General features: G+C 43.0%; 1 protein-coding gene across 1 annotated transcript in view; it reads right to left on the bottom strand.

Annotated features, from left to right (window-relative positions):
• UBN2 (ubinuclein 2) overlaps nt 1-13,607 on the bottom strand; it is a 50,284-nt gene extending 36,677 nt beyond the window's left edge. Inside the window, 3 exon segments of the mRNA XM_059815971.1 lie at nt 1,357-1,458; nt 8,335-8,427; nt 13,143-13,607. Of these exon segments, the coding sequence (XP_059671954.1) occupies nt 1,357-1,458; nt 8,335-8,427; nt 13,143-13,607 (660 nt within the window).
• Between the last annotated feature and the right edge of the window lie 1,757 nt (nt 13,608-15,364).

The raw sequence follows: 15,364 nt of genomic DNA, 5'->3' as shown, positions 1-15,364 counted from the left end.
CATACCAAGGCTTAGGCCCCAATATTGTTCCAGCAGCACAAAAGTTGAGGGATACTGATAGGACAATTTAATATTGGCAAGTTCAACTAAAATTTTTATCTAGACCACGAAAAAGGACAAATTAATACAAGCTACAATAAGCATCTACAACAAACTCATTTTCCATGCAACTTGTTGACGTGCGATCAGACCTACTTCAAAACTAACAGACACAGATGAGCTCAGCCTGCTATCCACTGTAGTTAACAGCTAAACTTCTTTTTCTCAAGGTATCAGTTCTGCAGCATGCCTTCTGTGCACCTCACACAGTTCTTAAGAGCAATATCCATATGCTAGAAACCTCACAGCTCAGTGTTCACAGAAGCTCTTTACAATGTTTTGTAATTTCCCAAATCTACTACCACATTCAAATGAAGACTCAACATGATGCATGCTAAGCAATGCACTTCACTTCTGTGCTTTTCTTACTCTTTTCTCGCAACTCCTTTTCGTTATCTTTCCTCTCTCACTCAGACTTTTAGCTCCCTCCTCTTCAGAGCAGCAGATCATTGCTGCTTTGTCCAGTGTCACTCAGCAGTGGAGGAAACTGAAAGCTAGCTAATGTGTCAGGTGGTTTTTGTTGGGTTTTTTGTTTTTACTTGACTAAACAGCACACTTACTTCCTTCTGACGTCTAATAAAGGAGAATTATAGGAGGTCTCCAAGCTTTATATCATCCACTCTCTTCCAAGCTTCTTCCTCATTTTCATAACTTCATGGATCTCCTCTAAGATATCTTCAAATGCCCTCTTATAAACCTCCTGATATCACCTGCACCTAACTAGTACCTTTTTCTTTTACCTCGAGATGTGTTTTAATTTCTCAAAAATATTAATACAAAATAAGCTGTAATATCCTGCTGTTTAACCAAGCTGTTTTATCTCAATTTTTTCAGATGTATTTGCTGAATGCTTACAATAACCATCCTATTCTTACTGTTTTTTAAGAGCAGAATTGCATCCTGATCCAATGCAGGAAATCTAACACCAGTAATCTATTAATAATCCAGATAGCTAGTACAAGAAACTAAACAGACAGTGTAATTTCAGTCCACGGTAAATGAAGGGCACAAATAAAAATAATCAATTTTTAAAGCTGGAAAATTATGTGATATAGCAATAGCTTAATTCTTGCAGTGCATAATGATACCTGAATGAGACTACAAATACAATGATTTGTTGGATTCCCAGAGTAGCATGCCCTTTAGATCCATACCAGTTATACAGAGGCACAAAGTATCTTCCCTTACCTTTCTTCTTTATCAAAAAAATAAAGCATTATCTTATTTATTGTTGCTGCTTTGATGAGGCTTACTTACCGCTTCAGAATTATCAATGAAAGGGTCTGTTTCGTCATAACCATAACCTATATCAATTAGATCCTGCAGGCGATCCTTCCGATGTTTGTGGGGCTTTCCACCCTGAAAACAAAGCAAGCATTATATCATTTGGGAAATGGGGAAGCAATGTACTAAAGTCTACAAAACATAAGGCATTGAAGGGATGGTCATTCAGGGAATCTGCAGGTTTGCCTTCTTGGATGCTTCCTTGAAGATGGTCTAGATGACTAATACAAACTTTCACACAGAAATGAGTTCTGGCAAACATGCTTTACTATAGCCTCACCAGAGTTGTCCTTGAAAGATATTCACTAGCCACCTGGTTTCTGCATGACTGAGATCTTCCTAACATTTCCTATTTAGAGATGTTTCACTGTCCTATGTTTCTGAAACAGCGACAGGACTGTTAGTGATAGAAGGACTGGGATAATTTAGAAAGTGCTAAGTTTTTCAGTATATTACAGAGTTGTTACAAAGGAAAATACTGATAGTGTAGCATTCAATAAAGTGTTTCCCCACACAAGACGGATTGCTTATCTACGGAAAAGTGAAGCCTAAGTCAAAAGAGAAAAATACTGATCTGGTACTTGCAGATACGGTGTCTATGAGTTTTCAAGATGTTACAGCATTCATATAACATACTGAAGAAAAACATATTAAGATAAAATCCTTTGAAATGCAAAAGCCGTCACCTCAGTTGATAGGACTGGACATGAAATGGTTACTTGAGTAACTTAAAGCCAGAAGCTGCATCACAGACTGTGGGCTCACTTACCTCCAGGAGACAGTAAACTTCATTTTAACCTATGCTTTTCTCATGTGAAAGTTTTTACTTGACCTAACAATAAAACTCACACCCAATACAAACACTGAAGGAATCTAAACTTAGTTATACAAATGGGAATCTGCTTAAGATACAAGGCCTAGTTTTCTGACTCCCATATATTGTCAATATAAAAGTCTTAAGAGAAAATTATCCAAAAGACATTACCTTCATTAAAGTGGTAACCAGTGTTCTTCCATGAATTCAAGAAGACTTGCTCCTGAAGCTTCTCTGCCTGTACTCCACAGTTCTAAGCATGTTTAGACTGAGTCTTTTCAGTTGTGACATCCAAACATCACAACCCACTTGTTACTATGAGTACACACTGTTCAAAAGAGGTTTCATCCTTGCTCTTTTATGAGCAGCGTAAGTATCTGAACACCTCCATTTTAACAATATTTTGCAAGAATTCAAGCTTGTAATTAAGTAAAGCACGTGCTCTTGCAAGCGAACAGTAATCTCTCAGGTGTAATTAAACAAATAAATGCAATATTCCTAGGAGGAAAACCTCAAAAGTGAGTTCCGTTTTTAATTCAGGTTTCCAAGCTAAGTATTCTTAACTTTTCCTATCAGTCCTATCATCCCCCTACAAACACTCATCTGGTAAAACATCTGAATGACTGCGCATTCCCAAAACATGCAGTACTTTTTTTTTTCTTTTTTAAAAAAGCTTGGATGAGAGAAGGAAAAAAAAATCTTAGAAAGATAAAGGTAGTACTTAAGAATTCTGTTTAAAATCCAGTGCAAAAGCTTATGTAATTCACATGATTCTAACTGAGGCGCCAGCAGGCTGTCTGAAGAATGCTACATAAACTATACTTTACCTCTACTGATCTCACTAATGTGTAATGCAATCCACCTCTGTACCACATCTCTTGCTAAGCCCAAGTAACCATCACCATCCTTGTTTGTGAGTCCAAAATCCTTTTGCAGCACTGGCTAATCTATGATTCTATGATTTCAGTGTATGGGGATTGAAAAAATTTTCAAAATTCTCAATACATTCTGACTGCCTGTTATTCATAAAAATATAGTGCAGATATGGAACAGAGTTAATAACAAAAAAGAAGTCTCATAATAGCCAAATGATTAAAAGCAGCATTAAAGTAATAACCTGTATTCAGACATATGAAAATATCTGAACCACTGTATGTATAGTTAGAGAATTTCCTTCAGGCCTGGTTCTACCCAGTTATGTTTAAGGAAATACGTTGCAAATCCATATGACCAAGATGTTAAGGATGCAAGACAGTAGAAGGACTGAAGGGATTATCTGCATCAGTGTTTACTGTGCAGCAGTTCAGGGAGGTTTTACCAGTGAAGTTTTTCACCTTTCCCAAAAGAGTTCCTCCAACCTTTCTGTCCCAAAACATAAGCAGTCATGATACTAGATCAAATTAAGATGTCTAGTTCCTGAGGCTGTAAATAGTACTCATGCAAGTATTCGGAAAATAGAGCTCAGAGGGTTGTGATTAGTGGCACAGGGTCTAGTTGGAGGTCTGTAATAAGTGGTGTTCCCCAGGGGTCAGTACTGGGTCCAGTCCTGTTCAGTATATTCACCAATGACCTGGATGAAGGGATAGAGTGTGCCCTCAGCAAGTTTGCTGATGACACAAAACTGCAAGGAGTGGCGGACACACCGGAAGGCTATGTCGCCATTCAGCGTGACTTGGACAGGCTGGAGAGTTGGGCAAATAGGAACCTTATGAAATTCAACAAAGGCAAGCGTAGGGTACTGCACCTGGGGTGGAATAACCCCATGCATCAGTACAGGTCAGGGGCTGACCTGCTGGAGAGCAGCTCTGTGGAAAGGGACCTGGGAGTCCTGGTGGACAACAGGATGACCACGAGCCAGCAATGTGCCCTTGCGGCCAAGAAGGCCAACGGCATCCTGGGGTGCATCAAGAAGAGTGTGGCTAGTGGGCTGAGGGAGGTTGTCCTCCCCCTCTACTCTGCCCTGGTGAGGCCGCATCTGGAGTACTGTGTCTAGTTCTGGGCTCCCCAGTTCAAGAAGGACAGGGAACTGCTGGAGAGGGTACAGCAAAGGGCTATGAAGATGATTAGGGGACTAGAACACCTTTCTTATGAGGAAAGGCTGAGGGACTTGGCTCTTTTTAGTCTGGAGAAGAGAAGACTGAGGGGGGAATCTTATTAATGCTTATAAATACTTAAGGGGTTGGGTGCCAGGAGGATGGGGCCAGTCTTTTTTCAGTGGTGCCCAGTGACAGGACAAGAGGTAACAGGCACAAACTTCATCATAGAAAGTTCCATCTAAACATGACAAGGAACTTCTTTGCTTTGAGGGTGGTAGAGCACTGGAACAAGTTGGACTTGTGTTGGACTAAATCTCCAGAGGTCCCTTCCAACCCCTATCATTCTGTGATTCTGTGAAAACTCATATTTGAGTTCAAATTAACTGTGGCATATAACCTAAGGTTTAAACAACCTTTGCCCAACAGGACTAGAAGGTGGCAAATACAATGCCAATTTTTGAAGAATCTTCCAAGGGCCACAGCAGAGTCTATAAACCAGTAAACCTGATCTCTATATTGGGCAATAAAGATTGGGTTATAAAGAACAGAACCAGCAGGCTCAAGAATATATATTCCAGAGCAGAGAGAACCAGCAGGCGCAAGAATATATATTCCAGAGCAGGAAAGAATTTTGGTAGAAGGAAGCAGTACTTCAAATGGTTTAAAGAAGGCCCAAAGATCTTTAAAGACAAGAAACTATCATGGGATAAGAGGGAAGGTCCACTCAAATGAATGTCTTATTTAAGAGGCTAGGAAAGAAAAGGTAGGAATAAATATTTCATTTTGGCAAAGAAAGTAATCAGTGAAATGACCGAGGAATGTGCATTCATTTATCTTTAAAAGCAACAGAGAGGGCTAACAGTTGGGGGGAGGGGGGGTGCGTGTGTGTGTGAGATGACAGAAATTACTGAGGATGGTAAATAAAAAAAGACAACTGAAGAAACACTGAAAGACCTCACAGTTGCTCTGAACTTAGTATGATAAATCATCAGTTGAATTCAGTATCAATAAAAGCAAGCTAATCCACAGAAAGGAAGTACAACCCAGACAGGAAAAAATACACTGTGCTCCCAATTTGTTATGCTGCTCAGGAACAACTGGAGTTGTTACATGCAGTTCTATGGTATTTGCTCAACAATCAAGAATGGTCAAAAAAAGAATTGGGACTTAAGAAAAAAGGAACAGAGAACAAAACCAGAAGTCATCATTATATCACTGATAAATCAGGGCATCCTACCATTATCCTCCTTTCATTTAAAAAAAGAAATTAGAACAAAAAAAGGGACCAGTAATCCAACCAAGATGTTTAAAGGTAAAATCAACTGCTTTCGTACAATAACAGAATGCTAAGACACTGTAGCTGGGGAAGGGGCTGAATTTAGATGATAGCATCAGAATCACATGCAGCATGCGGAAGAACACGAAACGTTTCACTATCAAGCACCAAGTGAATTCATCAGGTTTAAACACAAAGTATGTTTTCATACGACAATCATCATGGTACTCAGTGCTACGGAACACAGTATGAAATTCAGTGAACTCAAAATGATCTGGCAAATTTATGGCGGAAAGCTATAGGAAGGGTAGTTAAACAGGCAGCCTTCAGCTTTGAGAGAAATTAAGCCACAGATTACTAGACAGGCACAGTGAAGTACTATCAATGCACATTTACTCTGTTATACTTTCAATTATGAGATTCCACTAGTGGCAGAGGACTATGCTACCATCCATTACATAGATGGACCTTTGTTTTGATCCAGTAAAAATTCTTACATTATGTACAATATCACCTGAGACTCAATATCACGTGTTTGATTTTGTCTAGAGAGTAACAGTAATCAAAAGAATGAAAATGGGAACCACTCGGAACAGATTTTTATGCTGGTGTTTAATAAAACATGCAGCAATCGCAAAACAGTTCTGAATAATCAAGTAAACAAATGGTAGAGTAACTTCATCTATCTTGTTTTACAAAAATGTATTTACACATAGGCTTTGTCTTAGTATCTGCAAGATATATCCAATACTGTACTGATATGATTATGAGTACAGGAATTTATCTGAAAATAAGTAAAAAGTCTTCAAGGAAGACTGTTCTTCACGCATAAAATTTTTCAGAAGTACTGCCACATGTGCTACGACTAAAAAGATTGTTTAACTCCATTTTAAATGGATATAGATAAGTAATACCTATTTGGTTTAAGGGGGATATAGCACTTCCTGCAAATCTGAAAAAACTTACTTTCCCATACAACCAGTGATTACTTTTACACTAGAGTGCTGTGAAAGAGAAGAGAATGGGTATCTACCTCACGGGACCCCTGTTCTAGTTTAAACTAAGGCATGAACCTTTCACCACAAGATTCAGGAGATGGCTGGATGTTGTCAGAACATTAGCAATTGTACTGGGTCGGTGTACAGAGATGCAATTCCTCTGAGGATGGAGGGTAAGTAAAGACTGATGGTTCTTGTACTGGAAGAGAGAAAGGACATGGCGTATCTAACACAAGAACTATTAAACCCTCACCACCCTCCATGCTTAGTGGCCCTAACCTAGTAAGTTGCTCTTTACATAGAAGACATTCCCCTTCCAGGAATTTTGTGGGGCTGAGGAGCATAAGGTACAGCAGAGAATGACCGGAAGGCAAGAAATCAGAAGTGCAAATAATAATCAAGATACAAGTACACCATGAATTTAAACTGTTGTATAATAACAGCTTCTGTTACCTACTGCTGTCTAATAGTTAGAAGTATCTATTTGCCCCTTTTTATGACTACTGAGCATTGAACTCAAGTTTTCCTAAGTCTAATAACACCACCATGTTTTGTTCATAAATGTACATGTTTAGCTTTGATGTATGCATAAATTTATATGTAAAATTAGATTGCTTTCACTACCACTCCCGCCTACATATATTTCTTTACATGCTCTATAGCGACTTTCATCTGCTGTAGTTAAGCAACTTGTCTCAGGACATTATAAAATCCTTAACTTGTATTATGGAAATGAGTTTTCTAGAAAAGTACAGTTGAAACATTTTTCTCTCACATTCAAAAAACAATTTATCATTCAAATGAAAAGCAAAGAGTATTCTGGAACTGCCTTCTCAGTTCCCTAGGTATACTGGGTTCTGTCAATCCCTCCAAAAGATTAAAATTGTTCTTTTCAGTTTGAGGATTTCTTTTGTTATATATCACAGCTAACATGTCCGGAAATAGTAATTACTTCTACAGAATGTATAGACTGGGCACTCAGAGAAATCTGCCTTTGCCAGAAAAAAATCCAAATAAATCAGACAAGAAAGATTTTAATATGTATATTAATAGCAAAAGATATTAATGACTGCTCGTGTTTCCCTTCTTTATTATTGAGGTGCGCTATTAGTAATCCAGAATATCAACATGCCTAAGCACGACGATGAATTTTGATTGCCAGCTCAGAATTAATCACCCAACCCTACCCATATGAATTCTTAAAGACCTGTTTGGGTGTGGTTTTAGTCAACATTTTCTGATTTCTACCTTCATTTATTAGCGATAGTCTCTAGTGTTGTTGAAGTAATTCGTGCTACACTTTCAGGAGTCAGTAGAGTATCTTTACGCAGCTACAGCTTACACAGCTACAAGATAAACTCATCAAGCAACGACTTCTTATTCAACAATAACTTCCTATGGAAGCATTCCCAACTAGTCAGAAATTCATGAAGATTCATCAGTATTTAGCCCAAACAGAAGAGCTGTTCAATAGTGCACAACAGCATTACATAAAAATTGTTTCCTCCGGCACACTATTTATCATGAGTATTGACCTGCATCTATTACTCAGTTGTATTCGTATAGGAAGCTGTTCCAAGAATAGCTTCACAAGCTATAACATCCTACAGACAAATCTATTTAGCAGACTTGTCTAATAAGCTTGTAGCAGCTTCAAGCTGCTTAAATGAAATATAATGAGACAGTCAGCTCTGAAATGTACAGAATTCATTTGACACTACATTAGCAACCCTATTCAGGAAAAAACCCCTGATGTTAACATCTCTACAGCATCACGGTTATCACTATTAAACATTTATATATTTTATTACAGGTACATTAACTCACATATTTTGCCTCGAACTTCTTGGCTAGCATTTCTACTTCATGCCGCTCCCGTTGTTCATCATTAAATGGATCTTCCAAGTGAACCGATTTCTTCTGAAAAATGCAGAAGTTAAATACTCATTCCACAAGAGACACACAAAGTGCATCTAAAAAAACCCCGTTAAATGTCAGTAAACAATGCTCTGATGACTAACTAAGTAGTCAGAATTTACACTAAGAGAGTCCAAATACTTACTTTATTCTATAAAAATTAGTTTCACTTGTTCAAGTATCATTCAGTTACTTTTCTTCTAATGAGAACACAAACAGAAAAGTTAAGAAAGAGACTTGATTTATATTTGCCCAAGCATTCCACTACAACCTCAACTGAAAGTGTAAGCGTAAGAGAGAACTATTGCCATTTGAGGTTCAAAGAGAAAAGAAAGAGACTTGATTTATATTTGCCCAAGCATTCCACTACAACCTCAACTGAAAGTGTAAGCGTAAGAGAGAACTATTGCCATTTGAGGTTCAAAGAGAAAAGAACTATCTCTAAATACAACTTTTCACTTCTGTTTCCGCTGGTGCCTCTTATTGGTGCTGTGATCCTTGTAGATACAATACACAAGACGTACCTGGTACACTAATCAGCAGGGAAGCAACCAGAGACTAAAAAGCTCAGTAAGTTACAACTACACCTAGTAATGTAACTCCTTTAACTCTTGTACTGTTACTTTTTTCTTCAGATAATTTCAGTAATCATAGCATGAATTCTACAAGGTTGCCACTATGGCAGCCACAAGGACAATAGAGATTTAATATTCCAGCTGCACAAATAAGCTGGAACCATGCCCCCCCCCTTTTTTTTTTTTTTGAGGAAAAGGTTTTCACTGACACAAAGTCAATCAAGGGTATACACAAGGCTTTTTTTTTTTGAGATAAGGTATGGCAGAAAAACAGGGCTGCCTTCTTCAAATTAGAGTTCACATAAAATACAGTAACTGTTCGGGGGGTACTAGGATGCTAAAATACAGTGGAACAGAGTTTAATTTTACGGAACTTTATGGATGGCAACTAACTTTACTGCACATGGACCACTCACCAATGAATAAACGAAGATTTCTGGTAGACTAAGACAGAAAAAAAAGCAACACTAAGTTCAGAAAAGCAAGATCTTTCCTCCACAGTATGAAAAGTCAATATAGCGACTAAATGGTGACGAAATAAAAACAAACTAGCTCAAAAGTATCAAGACCAATGTGATGAGGAAGGTAAGCTGAGCAAAACTGCAAACACCACAATTATCTTACATTTTCTGAACTGAGTAGCTAGAGAAAAAATTAATAGATGTTATAGCTAATCCTGAAACATCTAGTAAGTTACACACACATTTCCTGCAGGTATAACTAAATATAAAATACTGCTCAACTCATGCAACACTGTTTTTCTTACTTTTAGCTGGGAAAACCTATTTCACACCTTCTGCTAGGCAAATGTGTTTTTAAATTGTGAAATGAGACAAGGTTGAGGCCGGAGTTCAAGTAAAATTCAGTACTTAAGTGTAACTTGTCTCTTTCCACCAAACTCTCAAAGCTGCAGCTGACTATCACTTTGATTTGTTATGCACTATGGGAATCTCAAATTCAAGCAAATTTTCATTTTCACAGCTTCTAAGAGCTCTGATGGACAGCTGTATTGGACTTTGCTGTAATTTTAAGAGATTACTACTTCAGCACCTTTACAGCCTGCTTGACAGAAGCCAACTTGGCCTTCTGGCTCACCCATCTGAGTTAAGTTTTATGCACCATGCTTCAATTGCGCCACCAGAAAAGTGAGCACACTTTCACTTCTGCCAGTTTTTAAGAGTCAAATAAACTCTTCAACCGCACTAACTTATTACTCACATCCAAAAACCTTACATAAATAATTCCTACCAAAAATGATTTCTATCAACAACCCTATCAAAGGATGTTCTCTTTATCAAGGCAAAAAAGCAGGACAAGGGCAGCACAGGTTTTTAACATAAACATTTCCACTAGCTTCTGATTCAGGCTAGGAACCCAAATTTGGAATAAAAAAACCCAGAAATGGCACTCATCCTGTCCAGTAAGTTTTGGGATTTTCTGCTGTTTCATGGAGAGATCTATTAAAGCAATGTTTGAAGTTATTCCTGCGAACCAGTCCTTCCCTTTCCAGAACAGCCTGCCTCTGGAGAACCTTCTTGGTTGCTCCAGTTCCAAGCAACACTACAAGATAGAAAGAGAAGCTCCTAATTTTGTCATGTGGAACTTTAATGGGAATAGTTATAAGGAAGTTGAGCAATTTCTTGGAAGGGATATGGAGTCAACAACAGCTTTCAGAAAAACCATTCAATCATCACTTTGCAAGAACAGTTTGCATAACTAAGTTTATGTTAACTGTTCATTTTAAACTGATTCATTACTAAAACAACAAATTCAGAAATCTAAAACTCCACTTTAAACCACAGCATTAACTGCCACCTAGTTACTATCTACTTGGAAAGAGCAAAACTCACAGATTCTGCAGAAAAGTGGTAGTGGGCAGGCATTTCTTGGTCAAGTTTCATTTTAACAAGGTAGCTTTCTCTGCTGCATTAAGCAGTATAGATCAGAGCTATTCTACTACCCAAGCAAGATCAGTTTTCCTTTCACAATTTTTTTTTTTATTTTAGGACTTTGAACAAACTACATAATTTGTTGGTCTGAGAACAACCAGGGTAAAATAATTCTGTCATCCTAAGTCTCCAGCACTGTGCAGAGCAAGTTCTCCTTTTGTATTTGCTTTAACTATGAAGGAACCAGGATGCACTGATTTTATTGCTGGATAAAATGCATTTCCCCTCTCTTTTCATGCTGATTGATGCAAGGTTTTAAGTCCATATCAGAGTAGCTTTTCTAGCTTCTACCATATACCAAGTAAGAAGTTCAATTGACAGGCCAAGTACATATCAGTTTTTAAACAAGAATAAAAGTCCAGAATCACTTCAAAAGGATCACAATTTATGACGCTATTTTACATAATCAGTTGCTTGTTCCACATGGTCCAGCAATAGACAGGACATTACGATCCATTCATTTCAATTTGGACTCTAGAGAGAGCTCAAAAAAATACATGAATTCTTAAAAAGCATTTCTATCACTATTTCTACCTTAAAAGCAGTGTCTGATCCCAATTGTACCAAAAAATCCACTAAATCAATGCTCCCCTCCCAAAGACATGGAATTTGCATCAAAACTACATAAAGTCTTTTTTCGCCGATTATAAAATTAACATATTACCAACCTACACAAAAAGGCAGTTATGGAACTGGGAACTGCCAAGGGGAAAGTCAACCTCCACATACTGAACCACTTCTAAACAGTAACACAATACTCACCTTCATACAGGAACTGCTCAAAAAGATGGCACTTCTGAGAGCAGCAGACTACTGCTACAACAATTCAGAGGATTCATAACTGACACTGTTTGCCCACAACAGTTGTAGGACAAGATGAACAGAAAGAACCTTTTAACTTTTATCAGAAGATCTCAGAGGGATTAAAGTCAGGGTCATTGATTTTTTTTTCTTCCACATTTGAACACAATCTAGTTCTACACCCCTCCTACTAAAGAACAGGAAAGGGAGCAGGCTGGCAAGTATAGTTATGGCATCAGCAGCAGCTAGAAACACTTCGGCTCATAAAACAGAGGTTTTACTCGTTCTTGAGTTTGTGTTGGATGTAAAAATCCAATGGTGATATCAGTACTGGTATTTGAGGTTTGCTTTTATCACCAGAGCTATCACAACCTTCTTAGTACTAGTTACTTCCTTACCCTTTGCCCTTTCCAAGAAGATGTAAACTTTCTCTAAAATTGTCTGTATATTAGAATTAAGAGGAGCCACAACTATTTAAATCAAGTGCAACTTCACCGGTATCCTCAACTCACTGAGTGGCTTAAGTGTAACCAGCTTAAGAACATGCATCTCTCCTTCCTACTTGAACACTGGATCCTGTTGATTGATTAATGCTGTTTACTGCTTAAAGTTGTCTGCACAAGCTTTTCTCCTTAAAAACCAAAGTAGTTCGAGTGCCAAATATTTTCTGGTTAGGAGGAACAGAAAAAGTGAAAAGTACTTTTTTTTTTTTTTGAAAGTTCTTAACAGTTACAGGTGAGGTTCTAGTTTCAACGACATTAACTCTACTTCATCCCCCCCCGCCCCAAGACTGCAGAAACTTATCTCCAAGTCTGCTAATGCTCACCTCAAGGCTTGCAGCAGAGCCGGGCTAATAACGCTTCATTTACCTGCACACAGCCTACAGTCAATCCGGAAAACAGACCGGCATGACAACACTCTCGTTCAGCTGCCGGAAAAAGCTCCCGGGAAAGGAGGATGCAACACTACCGCTCCCCGGGCATGCAAGGTGAGGGGAGGAGAGCCGGGGTAAGCGGGGCACAAGACACTGCCGCTCCCCTGCCCCCGCTCGCAGCAAACGCTAGGAGCTCCCCCAGAAAAACCACCCGGGAGCCCTCAGCCAGCTCAGGGGCGACAAGTGCGAAGCCTCCCCTTCCCCCCCATGGGCACAGGCGCAGCCTCAGCGCCAGGAGGCGCCCGGAGCGACGGCGAGGCCGCCGGACTTCCCTCCAGGGCACCGCCCCGCCGGGCCGGGACCACCCCCGCGCAGGACGGGGCGACCGATAACGCTATCGGCAAGGCCGGGGACGCAGACAGCTGCCCGCCGGGCCCTGGGCGGCGAGGAGGCAGCGCGGCGGAGCCCGGCCCGGCGGGAGGGGAGGGGGAAGGGGAAGGGGAAGAGGAGGTCCCGTACCCCTGAGTCCCCGCACAGCAGCAGCTCCGGGTAGCTGAACTCCACGCAGCCCTCCTCCGTGGGGTCCTTCAGCACCACCTCCAGGCGGACCGTCTGGCGAAGCGGGAGCGCCTCCTGCGGCGGCGACGGCTCCTGCCGGCTGCTCTGGCGCGGCGGCGGCGGTAGCTGCGGCGGCGGCAGCGGCGGCGGCTCGGGCCGGGGGGGGTCCCGCTGCGGCTGCTGCTCGGGCCGGCCGGTCTCGCGGGGCGGCTCCAGGCGGGCGGCGCTCTCGCGGGACGGTGGCGGCGGCTCCGGCCGAGAGAGCTCGTGCGGCGGCTCCGGCGGCGCCAACAGCGGCGCCTCGCGGCCCGCCGGCGGCGGCTCCGGCTCGCGGCCCCCCGGCTCCCGCTCCAGCGCCGGGCTCTCGCCCTCGCGGCGCCTCACGGGTGACAGGCTAATGAACGGCACCCGGCGCGGCTCCGCCATCCTCCGCCGCCCCCCCCCGCCCCCCGCCCGCCGTTCGCCGGCCCCCGCCTCACGCGTCCGGTGACACCACTCTCCGCGCTCCCTCCCACCGGCGGCGGCGGCGGCTCCTCCTCCTCCCTCTCTTTTCCCCTCCCCCCTCCGCCGCCCGGTCGGAGCTGCCCCCTACGTTCTCCTCGCCGCCTCCACCCCCGCCATCTTGGCGCCCCCCCACATAAATAGAAGCAGGCCCGCAGGCCGCGCAGGCGCACCGCGGACGCCGACGCCGGCGCGCCGCCCCGCGTCGCTGTTGTTATTGCTCAGCTTCCCCCCGACGTCAGCGCGGCCGCCGGCGCCTACACGCCACGGACGCCGGCGCCCGCCCCCAGTTGCCTTGGCGATGTGCACGCTGCCTGCCGCCGGCGCCTTAAAGGGCCCGCGGCCCGCCGGGCCGCTCGCCACCCTCCCGGCCGCCCCGATCCGCGCGGGGCGCCCCCGCCCGCCGGCACACCGTCGCGGGGCAATGGCGGCCGCGCCGCCGGCGCCTTCCCTCCCCCCTCCACCTCGCGGCTGTCCAAGGGCGGCCGTTGGCGCCAGGGGAGCCGTCTCGGCGGGGAACCCCGCCCCCGAGGCGCGGGACGGGGGCTGCCCCCGCCGCCGGCACCGGGCGTTGACGGGGCTGTGCAACGCTCGTCCTTTCGAGGCAGCGTGGGACGGCTGCTGGGGCCGCGGGCCTGCTTAGAGGAAGGTGCTCTGAGGCCTCTTGAATTCAGCAGCTGTAGGTCAGTCACCAGAAAAAAACGCCCCTAAATCCTAAACGTGATCGAGAGTTCCGTTGCAGGGGAGACCGACCGTTTCCAGGCTGCAAGGGCGACGGTGTGAACGCCTCTTGTCTCGGTGGCATCAACACACACCGTATTAAGCGCTGCTGGATCAGCTGAGGAGATCAGGGTTTGACAAAAGTGCTCCGTAAAGGGTTGAGCCCAGCCCACTCCTGCAGAGCAGCAGGCACTGCTCTGGTAGCCAGGCTGTCCTCTGAGGAAAGGTAGCTTGTTTTGCGGCCATGCCTGGGCTGTAGGGTGCCAGTTCTGGTTGCAGGGAGCAGTTGCGGATTGGTGAGGAAGCGTCGTCTAGGCAGGGGACAATGGAAGGAAGGCAGGGCATGAGCAGCAGCGAGACTTCCTTCGTCAGCAAGAGCTGCCTGCAAACAGTGCAAGTGTTTCAGTCTGTCACCACCTACTTTGACAGACTGATGGCTGGTATTTCCACACGGAGGTGTGCCACCAAGGCACTGCTAAGTTTCAGGAAGCTATGAACATCTTCATGTGCGTTGTATTCTCCAGCTTCACTGGAGCAGAGAGAAGGGTGTTACCATTTTTTGCTCTTTTTTTAACCGCAGAAATACTAGGTAGGAGGGGTTTTGTTCTCTGTTTAAAAATGTACTCATCTTATGCAAAGCAAACAATTTACATATGTATATTATTTTGGATAATGGTAGCAGACCATTCTGTGCAGGACATTACTCCACTTTCCAAACTGCATTCCTCACAGTGCTTGATGTTTTCCTCTCATTGCACATGAAGTCTTTTGACTTGACTGCTTACTTTCATTTAGACTCCAGAGAAGATCCGTGACACTCGAATGGTGCTGTTGAAAGTTATGATTCCACTAATGGAGGACATTCCGGAATACTGCTTGCAGCAGGAAGTGGAATGACTGACCTAATCTGAGAAACATAGGCTGCCTCCTTTTGAAGCTTGAAAGGCTTTGGTAAGCTTTAT

This window comes from Gavia stellata, chromosome 4 (genome assembly GCF_030936135.1).
Source record: "Gavia stellata isolate bGavSte3 chromosome 4, bGavSte3.hap2, whole genome shotgun sequence".
NCBI lineage: Eukaryota > Metazoa > Chordata > Aves > Gaviiformes > Gaviidae > Gavia > Gavia stellata.
The sequence above is the reverse complement of the archived record's forward strand: the minus strand, read 5'-3'. Positions and strand labels throughout refer to the sequence as shown.